General features: G+C 39.8%; 1 protein-coding gene across 1 annotated transcript; it reads right to left on the bottom strand.

Moving 5' to 3' along the window:
• Positions 1–1946: 1946 nt before the first annotated feature.
• Positions 1947–16559, bottom strand: LOC307165889 (uncharacterized protein; the record flags this gene model as incomplete). The annotated part of the gene is made up of 5 exons (XM_079883952.1): positions 16405–16559; positions 9613–9898; positions 4494–5134; positions 2491–3147; positions 1947–1976 (listed from the first exon to the last, which is right to left on the bottom strand). The coding sequence occupies exons 2-5, from the start codon at positions 9668–9670 to the stop codon at positions 1947–1949; spliced, it is 1386 nt and encodes a 461-aa protein (XP_079740078.1). The 5' UTR covers positions 9671–9898; positions 16405–16559.
• Between the last annotated feature and the right edge of the window lie 1127 nt (positions 16560–17686).

Below are 17686 nucleotides of genomic sequence, written 5' to 3'. Positions count from 1 at the left end.
AATGATAAAACTCACACACCTTTACAACTAGCCTACTTGAAGTATTTTCTTCCTCACGAAAGTAAGCAGTTTAACAAAATGTGCTCTCAATATAATACTGAACAATGTACCAAAATAAACAATAATAATAAAATATAATTTTTTTTTGGGGGGGGGGGGGGGGGGGGTATTTCTATAACCTACAGAGAACTTCACCATCAGAGGTTATTTAAGCCATATTCTAGTCGTGTTTGCCGCACGTGTTCACAACCGGTCAGATGTGTTCTGGGAACGTTCTCTGCAGGTTATTTTGGAGTTTTGTTTCATATGTAAACTAATTAAAACATTGCAGATGATACCAATATGCTACAGATATTATTCAAATGCTGAAGTGTGTAATTTATTTATAAACAAACTATATTATGCTCGAACACATTCGGTCTCTCTCGCGCACTTCCGAGCGCGCTCTCCAACATACACACCGGTCTCTCTCGGACACATCGGTCTCTCTCGCGCACTTTCGAGCGCGCTCTCCAACACATCGGTCTCTCTCGCGCACTTCCGAGCGCGCTCTCCAACGGTCTCTCTCGCGCACTTTCAAGGGCGCTCGCGGCGTTCGCCTCGCTTTTGTTCGCCTTGCTCTCGCCTTGACTCGCCATGACTGCCGGTCTACCGCACATAATTCATTTTAAAAAGTAACGGACAACGCACCATATGGTAACGGTAACGGAGTTAATTTATTTAAAAAGTAATGCGTTACAGTATTAGTTACTGTCAAAAGTAACTGAGTTACAGTAACGCGTTACTGCCCAACACTGGTTAACAGCAGGTGTTTATCACTAATACTCAATCATCACTTAATTTTACAATTATTATCCAATTATCATGCTGGGATTTAGAAATGTTCTTTAACTCATTCAGTTTGAGTTCTGTTTCAGTCATTGTGTCTGCATAACAAATTAATTTTCTCCTTTGTGTGAATCTTCAGGTGTTTCTTCAGGACTGAAGCCCATTGCAACTGTTTACCGCACTGATCACAGTTAAATAATCTTTCTTCAGACTGAAAAGCAGATGTGATTTCAGAATGAAAGCCTGAGCCTCTTCTTCTTCTCAGTGTGAACTCTCACATGAATCTTCAGACTTGATTTACACGTGAAGCGTTTTTAACACTGAGGGCAGGAGACAGTTTTTTTGGCTTCTGTTTTTCCTTTCTTGTTCATATTCATCAGGTCTAAAAGAAACATTAAATCAAGTGAGATTTCAAATGAGATTTAAATGTAAAGTGAAACCCAAAGTCAAGATCACTGATGAGTTCAATAGTCATTTCAATCCTCATATTCCATCATATCTGGTCAACACTGCTGTGCACGATTATGATCTATTTTAATATCATGAAGATGATTTGTGTTATAAATAACTAGTTTGGTCATAAAACTCTAGATGGCGCATGCTTGACATGTAATCTGTAAGCAATCCCATAATTTCCAACGCCTTTCTAACATTAGCAGAGGAAGAATCTGGAAGCTTCTCATCTCTGTATTCTTGAAAAGTACCAGAGCAAATATAAAAACATGAACTGCTGTTAGAAAACATGAAAATACTGTTTGACGTTTTATCTTCACCATAATAAGTAATACCAGAAAGAGAAAGCTGCAGAGCGCTGCTATGTATATTGCTTTATTTCTGCTTGTTTTAACATGAGCGCCACCTACTGTCAGAGAGTGATTTTGCATTGCTTTGAACAGACAAATCACATGTCAAAATCAGATTTTTTATATCACACATTCATGTTGGGTTGAACACGAGTTAATAGAAACCAATCAAACAACAAAATGTCCGTTGCTCATCGTGGCTGTTAAGAAACTAATGAATGAATGAGCCATTTATATAGCACTACTATTTACTAGTACTGTACCAATCGCTTTACAATAACATCAGGTGTCGGCCTCATTCACAACCTGGATGACTCAAAAGCAGCCACAGTGAAACAGCGCCAGCTATAGGTGGAGAGGAGAGATTTGACTGACTAACTTAAACCGGAGAGATTTTATTGCTCAGCACATAAAGATGACCTTCTTACTGTGATCTCAGACTGTAGTGATGTGGTTTCTCCACTGCATGGATCTTCATGTGTATCTTGAGGTGACTTTTAATAGCGAAACTCTTCCCGCACTGATCACACGTTTGCGGCTTCTCTCCAGTGTGGATCCTCTCATGTTTTTTCAGAGATGATGAACGACCGAATCTCTTGTCACAGTGTGAACACTTGAAAGGTTTTTCTCCAGTGTGGATCCTCTTATGTGTTTTCAGATGTTCTGTCTGACTAAATCTCTTGTCACAGTGTGAACACTTGTAAGGTTTTTCTCCAGTGTGAATTCTCTCGTGCAGTTTTAAACATGGTGCTGTAGTAAAAGTCTTCTCACACTCAAAGCACATGTACTCTCTCACACCAGTGTGAGTTTTCTGATGTTTATGTAAATATTGCAGCAGTGAAAAACTCTTTCCACACACAGAACATGAATGCAGCTTCTCCTTTGTATGAACTGTCAGGTGTCTCTTCAGGTTTGATGCGCAAATAAATGTTTTGCTGCACTGATCACATGCGAACGGCTTCTCTCCAGTGTGGATCCTCATGTGAAGCTCATGATTTTGTTTGGTTGTGAAACCCTTTCCACATTGATCACATGTAAATGGCTTTTCTCCCGTGTGAACTCTCACGTGAATCTCCAGACTGCGCTTGTATGTGAAACTCTTTCCACATTGATCACACGTATGAGGATTTTCTCCAGTGTGGATCCTCTCATGTGTTTTCAGATGTGTTGATCGACTGAATCTCTTGTCACAGTGTGAACACTTGTAAGGTTTTTCTCCAGTGTGAATTCTCTGGTGCTGTTTTAAATTGCTTGCTGTAATAAAAGTCTTCTCACACTCAAAGCACATGTACTCTCTCACACCAGTGTGTGTTTTCTGATGTGTTTGTAAAGTTTGCTGCAGTGAAAAACTCTTTCCACACACAGAACATGAATGCGGCTTCTCCTTCGTATGAACTTTCAGGTGTCTCTTCAGGTTTGATGCGCAAATAAATGTTTTGCTGCATTGATCACATGTATATGGCTTCACACCAGTGTGGATTCTTATGTGAATCTCATGATTACGTTTGGTTGTGTACAAGGGCGTAGGTTTGATTTTGAAATTGGTGGGGACAGGGACATCCCCTGAATCTGTCATTAAAGGGACATTTCACCCAAAAATGAACATTCTGTCATCATTTATTCTCCCTCAAGTTGTTTTAAACCTGTATAAATTTCTTTATTCTTCTGAACACAAAAGAAGATATTTTGAAGAATGTCGGTGACCAGACAGTTGATGGACCCCATTGACTTCCATAGTAGAAAAAAAAAAACTCAATACTGGTTACCAACATTCTTCAAAATATCTTCTTTTGTGTTCAGCAGAAGAAAGAAATGCATACAGGTTTGAAACAACTTGGGGGAGAGTAAATGATGACAGAATTTTCATTTAAAGGTGAACTTACAGAAATTAACTGTTGGCATATTTGTTTCACATCAAATGTCCAGTTTGTCCTGTTGGACATGACACACAGCAATACTTGTGCCATTGTTCTGAGTCATGTTTTCAGTGTCCTAAGAGCACTGAAACTTCTTTCAGCTTCAGCTGATGAGACTGGGATGACAAGAGTTTCAACTTCATCAAACATTCCTCTCATTTCAACAAGACCAAGCAATGTTGTGTTTTTATATTTTATGGGGACTTTTTACAGACATAATGATTTTATACTGTACAAACGGTAGCCTATATTATATCCCCCTACACTAACCCTGCCTATCACAGAAAACTTTCTGCATTTTTACATTTTCAGCTGTTTTCCAAAAATAAATAAATTTTGGCCCCACAAGGACAAGTATTTTGGATATTGCCATCTTTGTGGTGACATTTTGTCCCTATAATGTAGTGTTACACACACACACTTAAGCATACACAATCTCTCTCTCTCTCTAACGATTGTCAAACTAACGATTGTTCGCCACTTATCCCGCGATTGTAATACAAAACTGATTTGTCCCGCATTTTTGTGCACAGAACTGTTGATTTCTCCCTATGTTGGGAGAATCTATGTTTCCTTCGGAGGAGCATTATTTACCGCTTCACACCAGAGCCTCTCACAAGTTAGATAGAAAAAACAAAGCCAATCAGTTTAGCGACGTGTGTTAAGCAGGCGGGACTCAGATATATTAACCGTTTGTGTACCATGAATTGCGCATTTTTCTCAGAACGCTCTTGTAAGAGATTTTAATCTAAATAAGATGTTTCCTGATTAAATAAAATAAGCCTAATACATAAAAACCACAAGACACAACCGGACAACAGTGGTTATATATACATATATTTTAAGTTTTGATCGAAATTATTGATAGGGACAAATCAGTGTCACTGAATATTGGTAGGGACACGTCCCTAGCGTCCCTACTAAATTCTACGCCCCTGGTTGTGTAACCCTTTCCACACTGAGTGCAGGTTGTAGATTTTTTGTCTTTTCTTTTCTTTAAAAATGTGCCTTTAGTCTTTGAGCGACTCAAAGGTTTTTCTCCAGGTTTGACATGATGTTCCTCCTCCACTTCACTCAGTTCTTCTCTCTCCTCCTTCACTTCACTCAGTTCTTCACTCTTCTCCTTCACTTCACTCAGTTCTTCACTCTCCTCCTTCACTTCACTCAGTTCTTCACTCTCCTCCTTCACTTCACTCAGTTCTTCACTCTCCTCCTTCACTTCACTCAGTTCTTCACTCTCCTCCTTCACTTCACTCAGTTCTTCACTCTCCTCCTCCACTTCACTCAGTTCTTCTCTCTTCTCCTCCACTTCACTCAGTTCTTCACTCTCCTCCTCCACTTCACTCAGTTCTTCTCTCTTCTCCTCCACTTCACTCAGTTCTTCACTCTCCTCCTTCACTTCACCCAGTTCTTCACTCTCCTCCACTTCACTCAGTTCTTCACTCTCCTCCTCCACTTCACTCAGTTCTTCACTCTCCTCCTTCACTTCACTCAGTTCTTCACTCTCCTCCTCCACTTCACTCAGTTCTTCACTCTCCTCCTTCACTTCACTCAGTTCTTCACTCTCCTCGCTCTCTTCAATCAGGTCTGAAATGAAAGAAAATAAAGTTTAATTGCATTTCCAGTACATCTGTCACGTTCAAAGTTTGTGTTCATGTCATGTTTGCCTGTGACACCCAGGTGTGTCTCGCTTTCCAGTCTTCTGTTCTGTGTATTTAAGAAATGTGTATCAGTCTGTTCCTTGTCTGTTGTCGCTGCAATATGTTTAATTGTTCTGTTCATGTTTCTTTTTATCTAGTTTGCGAGTATTAGAGTTTGTTTAAATAAATATTGCTGCAATTAAGATCCTGCATTCTTCCCTGCTTCAACCAACATGTGACAACATCCACATTCAAAGAGAGAAATGATTATAAAGTCAAAGGACATAAACTGAGCCCTAAAATACTAGCATAAGTTTGATGAGTTTTAATAAATAAATGATGCATGTTCCTGAAAATCTCCATGAATGAGGAACATAGATCTTCCAATTATTACTTTGAAAACATTATAGGCACAAATCCCATGTTTCTGTCAAGAGAACTATTAAAAATATTTGATCAATGACACAATTATCTAATGTAATAAACACATTAAACATATACAACAGTGCCATAACGTTTTCAATTCAAGAACTGTTTTTTTTCCCAGCTGAACTTTTGTTTATTATAACAGATGACATCATAAACAGCAGGTTTAAAGGTGTTCTAAGTGATGTTGGGTGATGTCACTTCCTGTTGATGTGTCAAACAAAAAGGAGGCCAGATCAACCTTCCCTCCATATCATCATCCCGTTCCCTCCCCCGCCCTTCCGTGCTTCCTGAAACAGGTTTTTCCGATGTAAATTCTGGACTTTGCGCGTTCCTTCTCCTTTTCCCTCTTCTTTGTTATTTATTCATCAGAACGTCGTCTCTTTGGTCGTGTTTCGGCCATATCAGAATTCAAGAGAATATAATTCTAAAGTTAGTCGTTGTCTAGGACATCTCTCTTCTAGCTAACTTCCCTCTTCATGCTTCTCTGTCCTCCACTCCCCACACCCCCTTCATGTGCACGCGCACTAACCCCACAAGCCCAAATAATTATTGTCGGTTATTGGCTAGAACACTGTTTGTTATGATTTGTGGTGCAGGTTGGCCCAGTTTGTTTTTGTTGCAGTTTGTAGAGCCTGGACAGTCTACAGAGACCGCATTTTTTTACAGTGTGTTCAGGGGACAGGCAGCTAGCGGATAGTGAGGATATGTTTGCTGTATGTGATAAAAAATGTTTCAGCCTAAAAAATGTGTGACCAGAAGGGAAGAACACACACTGCAAGCACATCATCAAGGAAAGTGTGTTTCTCACAGCGCACCATAACCTTTTATGGAAGGTTTGAGTGGTTTGTGTGTGTGTGAGGCACAATGCCAGCAAATTAGCTCAAAGAGGAAAATAAATAATTATGACAAGTTATATTTGAGTATGTATGTGTGCGTATGTATAATATATATATCACAATGTATGATTTTTTAACTATTTATTTGTATGATACAGCTGCAAATAAGTATTTGAACACCTGTCTATCAGCTAGAATTCTGACCCTCAAGACATGTTAGTCTGCCTTTAAATGTCCACCTCCACTCCATCCTAAATTAGATGCACCTGTTTGAGGTCGTTAGCTGCATAAAGACACCTGTCCACCCCATACAATCAGTAATAATCCAACTACTAACATGGCCAAGACCAAAGAGCTGTCCAAAGACACTAGAGACAAAATTGTACACCTCCACAAGGCTGGAAAGGGCTACGGGGAAATTGCCAAGCAGCTTGGTGAAAAAAGGTCCACTGTTGGAGCAATCATTAGAAAATGGAAGAAGCTAAACATGACTGTCAATCTCCCTCGGACTGGGGCTCCATGCAAGATCTCACCTCGTGGGGTCTCAATGATCCTAAGAAAGGTGAGAAATCAGCCCAGAACTACACGGGAGGAGCTGGTCAATGACCTGAAAAGAGCTGGGACCACCGTTTCCAAGGTTACTGTTGGTAATACACTAAGACGTCATGGTTTGAAATCATGCATGGCATGGAAGGTTCCCCTGCTTAAACAAGCACATGTCAAGGCCTGTCTTAAGTTTGCCAATGACCATTTGGATGATCCAGAGGAGTCATGGGAGAAAGTCATGTGGTCATCATGTGGACCCGAAGCACACAGCCAGGATCACCAAGGAGTGGCTCTGTAAGAAGCATATCAAGGTTCTGGCGTGGCCTAGCCAGTCACCAGACCTAAACCCAATAGAGAATCTTTGGAGGGAGCTCAAACTCCGTGTTTCTCAGCGACAGCCCAGAAACCTGACTGATCTAGAGAAGATCTGTGTGGAGGAGTGGGCCAAAATCCCTCCTGCAGTGTGTGCAAACCTGGTGAAAAACTACAGGAAATGTTTGACCTCTGTAATTGCAAACAAAGGCTACTGTACCAAATATTAACATTGATTTTCTCAGGTGTTCAAATACTTATTTGCAGCTGTATCATACAAGTAAATAGTTAAAAAATCATACATTGTGATTTCTGGATTTTTTTTTTAGATTATGTCTCTCACAGTGGACATGCACCTACGATGACAATTTCAGACCCCTCCATGATTTCTAAGTGGGAGAACTTGCAAAATAGCAGGGTGTTCAAATACTTATTTTCCTCACTGTATACACTCACCTAAAGGATTATTAGGAACACCTGTTCAATTTCTCATTAATGCAATTATCTAATCAACCAATCACATGGCAGTTGCTTCAATGCATTTAGGGGTGTGGTCCTGGTCAAGACAATCTCCTGAACTCCAAACTGAATGTCAGAATGGGAAAGAAAGGTGATTTAAGCAATTTTGAGTGTGGCATGGTTGTTGGTGCCAGACGGGCCGGTCTGAGTATTTCACAATCTGCTCAGTTACTGGGATTTTCACGCACAACCATTTCTAGGGTTTACAAAGAATGGTGTGAAAAGGGAAAAACATCCAGTATGCGGCAGTCCTGTGGGCGAAAATGCCTTGTTGATGCTAGAGGTCAGAGGAGAATGGGCCAACTGATTCAAGCTGATAGAAGAGCAACTTTGACTGAAATAACCACTCGTTACAACCGAGGTATGCAGCAAAGCATTTGTGAAGCCACAACACGCACAACCTTGAGGCGGATGGGCTACAACAGCAGAAGACCCCACCAGGTACCACTCATCTCCACTACAAATAGGAAAAAGAGGCTACAATTTGCACGAGCTCACCAAAATTGGACAGTTGAAGACTGGACAAATGTTGCCTGGTCTGATGAGTCTCGATTTCTGTTGAGACATTCAGATGGTAGAGTCAGAATTTGGCGTAAACAGAATGAGAACATGGATCCATCATGCCTTGTTACCACTGTGCAGGCTGGTGGTGGTGGTGTAATGGTGTGGGGGATGTTTTCTTGGCACACTTTAGGCCCCTTAGTGCCAATTGGGCATCGTTTAAATGCCACGGCCTACCTAAACATTGTTTCTGACCATGTCCATCCCTTCATGACCACCATGTACCCATCCTCTGATGGCTACTTCCAGCAGGATAATCCACCATGTCACAAAGCTTGAATCATTTAAAATTGGTTTCTTGAACATGACAATGAGTTCACTGTACTAAAATGGCCCCCACAGTCACCAGATCTCAACCCAATAGAGCATATTTGGGATGTGGTGGAACGGGAGCTTCGTGCCCTGGATGTGCATCCCACAAGTCTCCATCAACTGCAAGATGTTATCCTATCAATATGGGCCAACATTTGTTATTACTTCAGTGGCGAATTCAAAAAGCATTTGAAATTCAAATGCTTTCTTTACTGGTCTGGATCTCTTAGCGCTGTGTGGTGTTGCTTGATCAGGCTCGCGTATAGGGCTCGCGAGTCCCGCTTCACAGGTCAAAACTGATAAACGGTCCACACAAACACAATAAGAGTAGCTCAGTTTAGTTCCTTACATTGCATTTGCTAGTTGATATTGTGGCCGCCCCACCCGCGACGCGCCTTCATTTGAAATAACGAAATTTTGGTCGGCAGAAAAAATGGTCCAACGAACCGTTCGGTACGTAATGCGTACCGAAAACCGAACCGAAAGCCTCGTACCGAACGGTTCGATACGAATACGCGTATCGTTACACCCCTAATATATATATATATATATATATATATATATATATATATTACACATTTATTTATTTAGTTTAGCTTTCAGAATTAACTGTAGTAGAATTTTTTGTCCACCGAAATGACAATATTTTATAAACTCTTAAGAAAGATTATTCTCCTGGCTAAGAAGAATATCCTCCTTATTCTATTAGTACTATTTAATTTAAGGGTACACGACAACGATATGCTTAAAACTGAGAAGTTTTTCCCTTTGAGTTTTCCGCGTAGACGACACCGTTGTCAATTCGATCCCCATTCACATGGGGATGGCAAAAAACGACAAAAAAAACTGTATTCTGCGTTTTTTAATAGTTCATCAGCATCATGAATGAATGAAGAATATGAACACCAACCTCTTTGTTCTTCAGGATCTTCAGTGTGTTTCATTCTGCAGGGTTCTGGATCACTCATGTTCTCACTGTCCTCTTTAATAAACTCAGTCTTTGCAGATTTCAGCTCTTCCTGATGCTCGTCTTCACTTGTAGCTGATGAGAATATTCCAGCATTTTTAAGATAATTACAGTGGGAGGAGCTTCACTGATGATGTGACTAATGTGGGAGGAGCTTCAGCTTCACTGATGATGTGACTGATGTGGGAGGAGCTTCACTGATGATGTGATTGCTGTAAGAGGAGCTGATCTGCAAAAATCAAAGTTGTCAGTTACGGAGTTTGTTTTAATACTAAATTACACATCTAAGCATTTATGTCTATATCTTAGGGCTGCACGATTAATCGTATTTTAATTGCGATAACGATATCTGTCTGCCACGATTAATTAACCATAATCGTCGCGAGATCAATGTGTAAATACCAAGCACAAAACAATAGGGGTGTAACTAGGGCTGGGTTTCGATTCAAATTTCAAGAATCGATTCGATTCCGATTCTCAAGATCTTGAATCGATTATCATTATTCGATTCGATCCGATCTGATCCGATCCGATCTTCGAGATTTAGATAATGATTTTTGAAAAAAGCATTTTTTTCCAGCTGTTACCTGAATTACAGGACTGTAGTTATGCAACATATTGATACTATTATTATAGACATTCAACTGCAAATTAATGGAGTATTGGTGGTTGTAAAGAACAATCCCCCTTCCAGAGTGTTGATACAACTGCTTTCACAAACTTGCACTGGTGTAGACGACCGAGGACGCAGAGGTATATCAGCAGCAGTAGACCGATTATTTAGACGCAAACCTGATGTATTATTAAAAATGACATTAAGAATTTTCCAAAAAGCTGCTAGAGTTCAGATGCAAATGCACCTTTATTTTTTATTTTAATGATCAACATTTAGAACACATTTGTTCTAAGCCAGTGCAAATGTAAACAGATTGTTGGTTACTGGCTTCACAGTAAACAGACAACGTAGAGATGCGCGGATGGGCTAGCTATTATTTCAACCGCATCACAAAACTCACCCGTCCGCACCAACGTTTTTGACAAATTTTCAAAACAGCACCCGCCCGCCATCCGCTTAATGTATGCATATATTTTTTATTTGATTGGCTAACCGCCCGCCACCCATCCGAATTTAATTAAAATATAATTTTTCGTCACGTCATCCGCCCGATCCACGGTTTATCCGCGGAGTCCGCGGCTGTAACCGCCAACCGCGCATCTCACAGAATGTAAATAAAATTTGAACTTACAAAACCTTTAGAAAACCTTTGCTTTTGTCAAGCTCGTTCTCTGCATTGCTTCTGAACCCGAAATGGTGCCAGATCGCAGCTTTGAGCGTTTCTGGAGTCCAGAAACGCTCAAAGCTGCGATCTGGCACCAATCTGGAGTTTTCAAAGCAACCGCTTGCTTAACCTTACTGACGTTGTTTTAATGTCCTTCCACCTCGCGTGCATGCGTGAATTCAATGACGCGGCAAGTTAAAGTTCACGGGGAAAATCGATCCCCTGAGTTACGGATCGATCTTTAGAAATTAATATGAAAATCGATTCAGAATCGGTGAATCGATTTTTTTCAACACAGCCCTAGGTGTAACGATACCCTCATGTCACGATTCGATATCACGATACTGAACTGACTGCTGATAAAACAGCTTCACCGAGACGAGACTACAAAGAGATATGCATTTGTTTGTGTGTGATTCCTTTATAAAAGTTTCCAAACATACATATTTAATGGCATGAAATTACAGTGTAATCACTAGCCCCGTTTACACGCACACTTTTTTGCTGTTCTGATTGAGATCGTTCCGATTGACGGATTCCGGTTGACTGTTTACATGGGATGTTATCTAAACCGATCTGGTGTTTACATGTGCTGACACTTTCAATCAGAATCATTTTGTGACACGTCTGGAAGCTCATTATTTCCGCGTTTTCAATCCTGTCAAGCCGCGTTTCCACTGTCGGGCCAGTGCGTTTCTTTCCACTGCCTGAAGTTCTGCAGCGCTTCACTAAAACACGCCCGTAACACACCTCTCTGAGTACGTCACACAAACACATCATTTCACCAAAAAAATGGAAGTTTTATCAGAAAACTATCAGAAAGAAATCACTGGAAACAGCAAAACAAACACGACAAAAGCGACCGTTTGCAGGCATTTTTGTTGTTTAATTGAATATTTAAATCCCAAGCATCGATGTTTTAGCCTGGCTCCGCCCTCCTACGTACTTCCGCTCAATTTCATTTTCCTTCAGTACTACGTCTGGGACTGCTGTATATTCTTAGGTTTCCAGAAATCAATTTTTTGTAGGACCAATCAGCGAACAGAGGGAGTGGCTGAGAACGATGACGTTGAGATCGTGCGCTAGTTTGAGTTGACATACGTCACGACCAAATGTTAGCGATTGGTTATGGCAGATCCAGAGTGACTCTGGGCAGATCCAATAGTTTTAAACTTCAACAGAGTACCCGCCTACAAGGAAGTTAACGCTTGTCAATGGAGAGAAGCCAGACTCTCTGTACAAATGAAATGTACGAGAGTCTGGTAGAACCAGGCTATCGATGTTTTACCACAGTTTTACAATAAAAAGATACATTGATCATAATGAATTAATTTGTGTCAAAATTGCACATTGCTCACACATAAATAAAGTGGTTTACTGGAAGGTCTTTTTAAAAAAAAGAAAGAGAACAGACTTACTTATTCAGTCGCGTCTATTTCTGTTTATTTGGTAGCCTAGTTACAGGACATATAATATCACATTTAGAAATAATGATGATTTCTACATGCCACCAAAAATACGACACGAGGAGCACCTCTAGAGTTATATTTTCAGTTAGAAAAAAAAGTTGCTTTATTTTTTGATAGTAAAGAGATGACGTAGGCCACTGCAGATAAAATAAAAACAAGATTATGATAGCCTTTATGGTTTGTCTGATTTCTTCAGCGTTATTTACCATGTTTACTATGGTAGCCTAATGGTTAGCGTGCATAATCTTTTGCATCGGGAATAAATATCTCTACCTTATACCGTGATGAATCCACATCGGATCACAAACAGAAGCCAATCACACATGAAAGTGAGTTTTGAGGTAAATTATTTTAAAAGTCTTTAATGCTGATGTAAGCTGACAGAATTATCTGGCGCAAAACCAGGCATGCGCAGAAAGACGTCCACTCAAAGTAATCGGATCAGCTCGTTTACATGGTGTCATTTTTCGTTTGATCGGTTCATGAAAAGGTTTATTCCACCCCCTTCAATCTGACTGATTTTTCAATCGGTTTGAGCATTTTTATTTTCCGATTGAGATGTTGACATGGAGCATTTTCATTCTGATTGGATTTTTAACTGGTTATAATCGGAATACAATGCTACATGTAAACGGGGCTACTGTTAGCTCACTATCTTAGCTTTTTCTGTGCATTAGGTGAGGTAAACTGATAAATATTAGTGATTCTCGTTTCTTTATTAGAACACAAAAACTGGTACCGTTTTGAAAAGAAATTGGGTATTTTTTTATCTCTCTATTTAACCCATCTCATGGTGTGTGTTGCTAAACTAGGCTTTTATTAATTCTTTACACAGTTATGAACATTGATATTTTATGTGCAACAAGCATGCTCAGGCTCAGTGGCCTTACACCTAATTAGATTTTTTATCTGTTTTTTTAAGTGTACTGTTTTGATGCATTTTAAAAAGATGGATAATATATATTATTCAATCTTTCTGACAAAGAACAAAAGATAATGTGAATTACAGTATGTACAATGTTTTTATTTATTTATTAATTGCACAGTGTTTATTATGAGTGTACGTTCTGACGTACAAACCAGAAGCTCTGCCGTTACACTATGTGAACTCACTCAGAAAAAAAATAGTAAAATAAAGTTGTTATTTTTGTGCACAAAAAGTATTCTCGTCGCTTGATAAACTTATGTTTGCTAACTTTGTGGGCCAGCAAGTTTCAATTGCAGAGAAGCCTATGGAGGAGTGAGACAGCTCTCAGATTTGATCAAACGTCTTAGTTTGTGTTCTGAAGATGAATGAAAGTCTTAAAGGTGCCCTAGAATGGATTATTTTATTATTTTATAATGTTTCCTGGGGTGCCCTTATAATGTTAGTATGTTTTTTAGATCAAAATTTGTTATAATTTAGAAATAAAAGGCATATTTCCTAGCCTGATTTCATCCTCTGATTTGAACGCTCTGTTTGAAGGGGCGTGTCTGCTGTAAGACTTCAGTGTTGTTGCCCTCTGCTGTGATTGGCTGACATGCTTGCATATGAAATATCTGGCATTACATGTAGAGCTATCTGGAAAACTTTTACTATTACAGCTTTTATACGTTTTTACTATTACAGCTATCAGGATTAACGAATCGTGAGAAGTTTTTTAAGTAGCCTATTTAGATCTATTCCCATCACATAAAAGGTTGCAGTGATGACCATTGAGCAGATGACAGCCTGTTGATCGCGTGAATGAAGATCTTATCACTGCAATGCGATTTACTGATGCATAAACAGTGTTGAACGACTTTGAGAGAAAGATTATCTGTCTGAACTTGAACAATTACACATCAGAAATTCACATAACCCAAAAATTGCCCCCTTCGTCCGTTTGAGACGCCGAGAGAAGCCTGGCTGCTTGATATTGTTCCAGGTTAGAAAAACAGTCCGTGGTGAAATGGGCAGCGCAACTAACAACTTCGAATTAAACTGTAGCGGTATCCGATTATAGATAGATAGATAGATTATAGATAGATCTGCCATTTTCCCTATGATCCTCGCTTGTTTCTTCCCCTTCAGAACTTCTGATGATTCGGCTGTGCAGTTCCGCCTGGCACTGAGCATGGGCTGGCATATGCAAATTTTTGGAGGCGTACATATTAATGATCCCGACTGTTGCGTCACAGTCGGTGTTATGTGGAGATTCGCCTGTTTTTCAGGGGTGTTTTTCAAAAATGAGATTTAAATAAGAAAGAGAAAACTATGGTGTTTGAGACTCACTGTATGTCATGTCCATGTGTGAGTGTTATTCAGCACTTGCGTTCGGTAGAATGAAATGTCCTTATTCTATATCCGCGGGACTCGCGTGTGTCGCTGATATCTGTCGCTTATTAGCAATCGCGTCCTGCTTCATACCACAGTCATGATAAAAACATCATGTATTCACTCATCCATAAACATTAGATCCATTGGCTTGACGACAAGATCCATAATTCCGCTGGAAATTTTGGGTCATCATCGTACGCCTTTGTTATTGTAGGAGGCTAGCGACCCCTAGCGGCCAAAAAAAAAAACTACAGGTTGTATCTTTAAAGGTATCAGACGAATGAAGCTCGTGAGGGAACGCAGCGCTCTTTCACTTGCTCTACTACACTATCACACATTTGAGTGTGTTGAAGTTATAATGTTATTCTATAGTTTGTTGGCTATATGAGACTAGCAGTAAACTATATCAACATTAGAATAACATACAGATCATCATATTCTAACATTCATCATGTTGAACTATATAACATTGCTTAGTTTTATGCACATTACTCACCTGTCTAATAAAGTACATACAAGAGCTGCGTCTCTGTGAAGTCGTGACTCGTGAAGCTCTGTCGAGTCCAAGTTTGTCACGGACGCGGAGCTCTCGGTGTACTCTATTACTCAAGTCTACACTGTGGCTGCACTTAGTGTTTTTAAAGGACTACTTAGATTGAGTAGAAGTTGCACTTTAGTATTTAAAAACTTAAAGGGATAGTTCACTTTGAAAATAAATTTTGGTATGTTTTAGCTTACCTCAAGGGCATCCAAGATGTAGGTGTCTTTTTTTCCGCAGTAGTTTCAATTTTGATATTTTTAGGTCAAACCGTTCTTGTCTGTCAGTCATAATGCAGGTCGATGGTCACTGTATCAAAACACAAGCACAGAGTCCAAATTAAAACAATTCCCCATCGTCCAAATTAAACAATTCCCCATCGTAAGTACACATTGATGGCCTAAGACACGAAACGAGCGGTTTGTGTGAGAAAATGAACAGTATTTATATCGTTTTTACCTCTTGTAACACAGCACACGTCCAAATGATCTGACGGCGCGGGCGGGTATAGACATAGATGTGGCCTTGGCTACGGTTTCGTTCCAATGAACTGCAGTAGCCAAGGCGACATCTATGTATATATCTATACCTGCCCGCGCCGTCAGATCATTTGGACGCCGCTGTTTTCAAGAGATAACAACGATATAAATACTGTTCGTTTTCTCACACAAACCGCTCGTTTCGTGTCTTAGGCCATCAATGTGTACTTACGATGGGGAATTGTTTAATTTGGACGATGGGGAATTGTTTTAATTTGGACTCTGTGCTTGTGTTTTGATACAGTGACCATCGACCTGCATTATAGGACTGACAGACAAGAACGGTTTGACCTAAAAATATCAAAATTGAAACTACTGCGGAAAAAAAGACACCTACATCTTGGATGCCCTTGAGGTAAGCTAAAACATACCAAAATTTAATTTCAAAGTGAACTATCCCTTTAAATGCCTGTTATTTAATCAAATTGTTGAGAGAGAGAGAGAGAGAGAGAGAGAGAGAGAGAGAGAGAGAGAGAGAGAGCTGATCAAATAATCCCTTAGAGGATTGTAATATTATGAGTTAAAACGATTGTATGAACTTTTTTGCCTGTTTTAACATAAACAGTAGCATAAATAACAGCGTATGAGACATCTACAAAAAAAAACATACCTTTCTGAAACGTCCTGTAACCACTGTTCGTGCACAAGTTCTGCTCGATTCCTCTGCACTAATATTCTCTAAATCAGATTCGGGCTAAAACTGATAAGGCAATGTTGACGCCTGTGTTTACAATACACCGGGCCAAGCTGACCACCAATCAGAGCCCGTCGTGTATTCTTCTTCTTCTTGTTTAATGGCGATTAACTCCTAAGGAGCATTATCGCCACCTTACTGTGCTGGATGGCAAATTAACCTTGGGTGACAAGTCTGAAGTTTAAAACTATTTCCTCTTCCTTCTTTCACAAATGGACCATTGACTACATTTCCTTGTTGAAACTTACTCTATCATCCCACATACATCATCATTATTTATCATACCTGCAATAGAGGTTTCATTGAGCTTCATCCGGAGCTGCGTGTTCAGCTCCTCCATCCACACTCAGCCCCCATGGCGGGTTCAACATTTCAAGCATATTATATTCTAAATCCAAAACCTGAATCATATATAAATGCAAACAGCAGTGCACAGATCGCGATCCGCGTCTCTATAATATATTAAGTAAATGGGAGCGGGAATTCACCGAATTATGAACTCGGCACTTGAGTTGGTTTACACTGTACGCAATACCCCCAACCTCACATCAAATGTCAGTTCCTGTAGATAGGCCAACCTATATAAATATAATAATAAGCAGAAATGTGAAATGTATCTTAGCATATTAGAGGAAGACATAAGATCGAGTAACACTAATAGAGAGATACAACCACGATCGGATGATAAGAGCAAATTACATTTACATTACATTAACGCATTTGGCAGACACTTTTATCCAAAGCGACTTACATTGAATTCAAGGTACACACATTTTACATTTTGTCAGTTCTTGCTTTCCCTGGGAATCGAACCCATGACCTTGGCGTTGCTGGCATTGCTAGCGCCAACGCTCTACTGTGTAGGACTTTTTCAGTCAATTTAGGGGATTATTTTTCTTCCGTTGCACCTCTTGTGTGTGGGGTTCCACAGGGCTCTATACTGGGACCGATTTTATTTTCCCTTTATATGCTCCCTCTAGGTTTGATTTTTGAGAAATTTGGGATTCAGTATCATCTGTATGCGGATGATTCTCAAATTTATTTACCACTGAAACATGGGCATAAATTTGCCATTCAGTCTCTTCAGGCATGTCTGGCCGAAGTTAAGTGTTGGCTTGCGAATAACTTTCTCCAATTAAATGAGGATAAGACCGAGATGATTTTATTTGGAAATAAGGGGTGTGTGGATGATGACTGC

Source organism: Squalius cephalus (genome assembly GCF_949319135.1).
Source record: "Squalius cephalus genome assembly, chromosome: 1".
In the NCBI taxonomy this organism is placed as follows: Eukaryota; Metazoa; Chordata; class Actinopteri; order Cypriniformes; family Leuciscidae; genus Squalius; species Squalius cephalus.
Note: the sequence above shows the minus strand (reverse complement) of the source record. Positions and strands in the feature narration are given on the sequence as shown.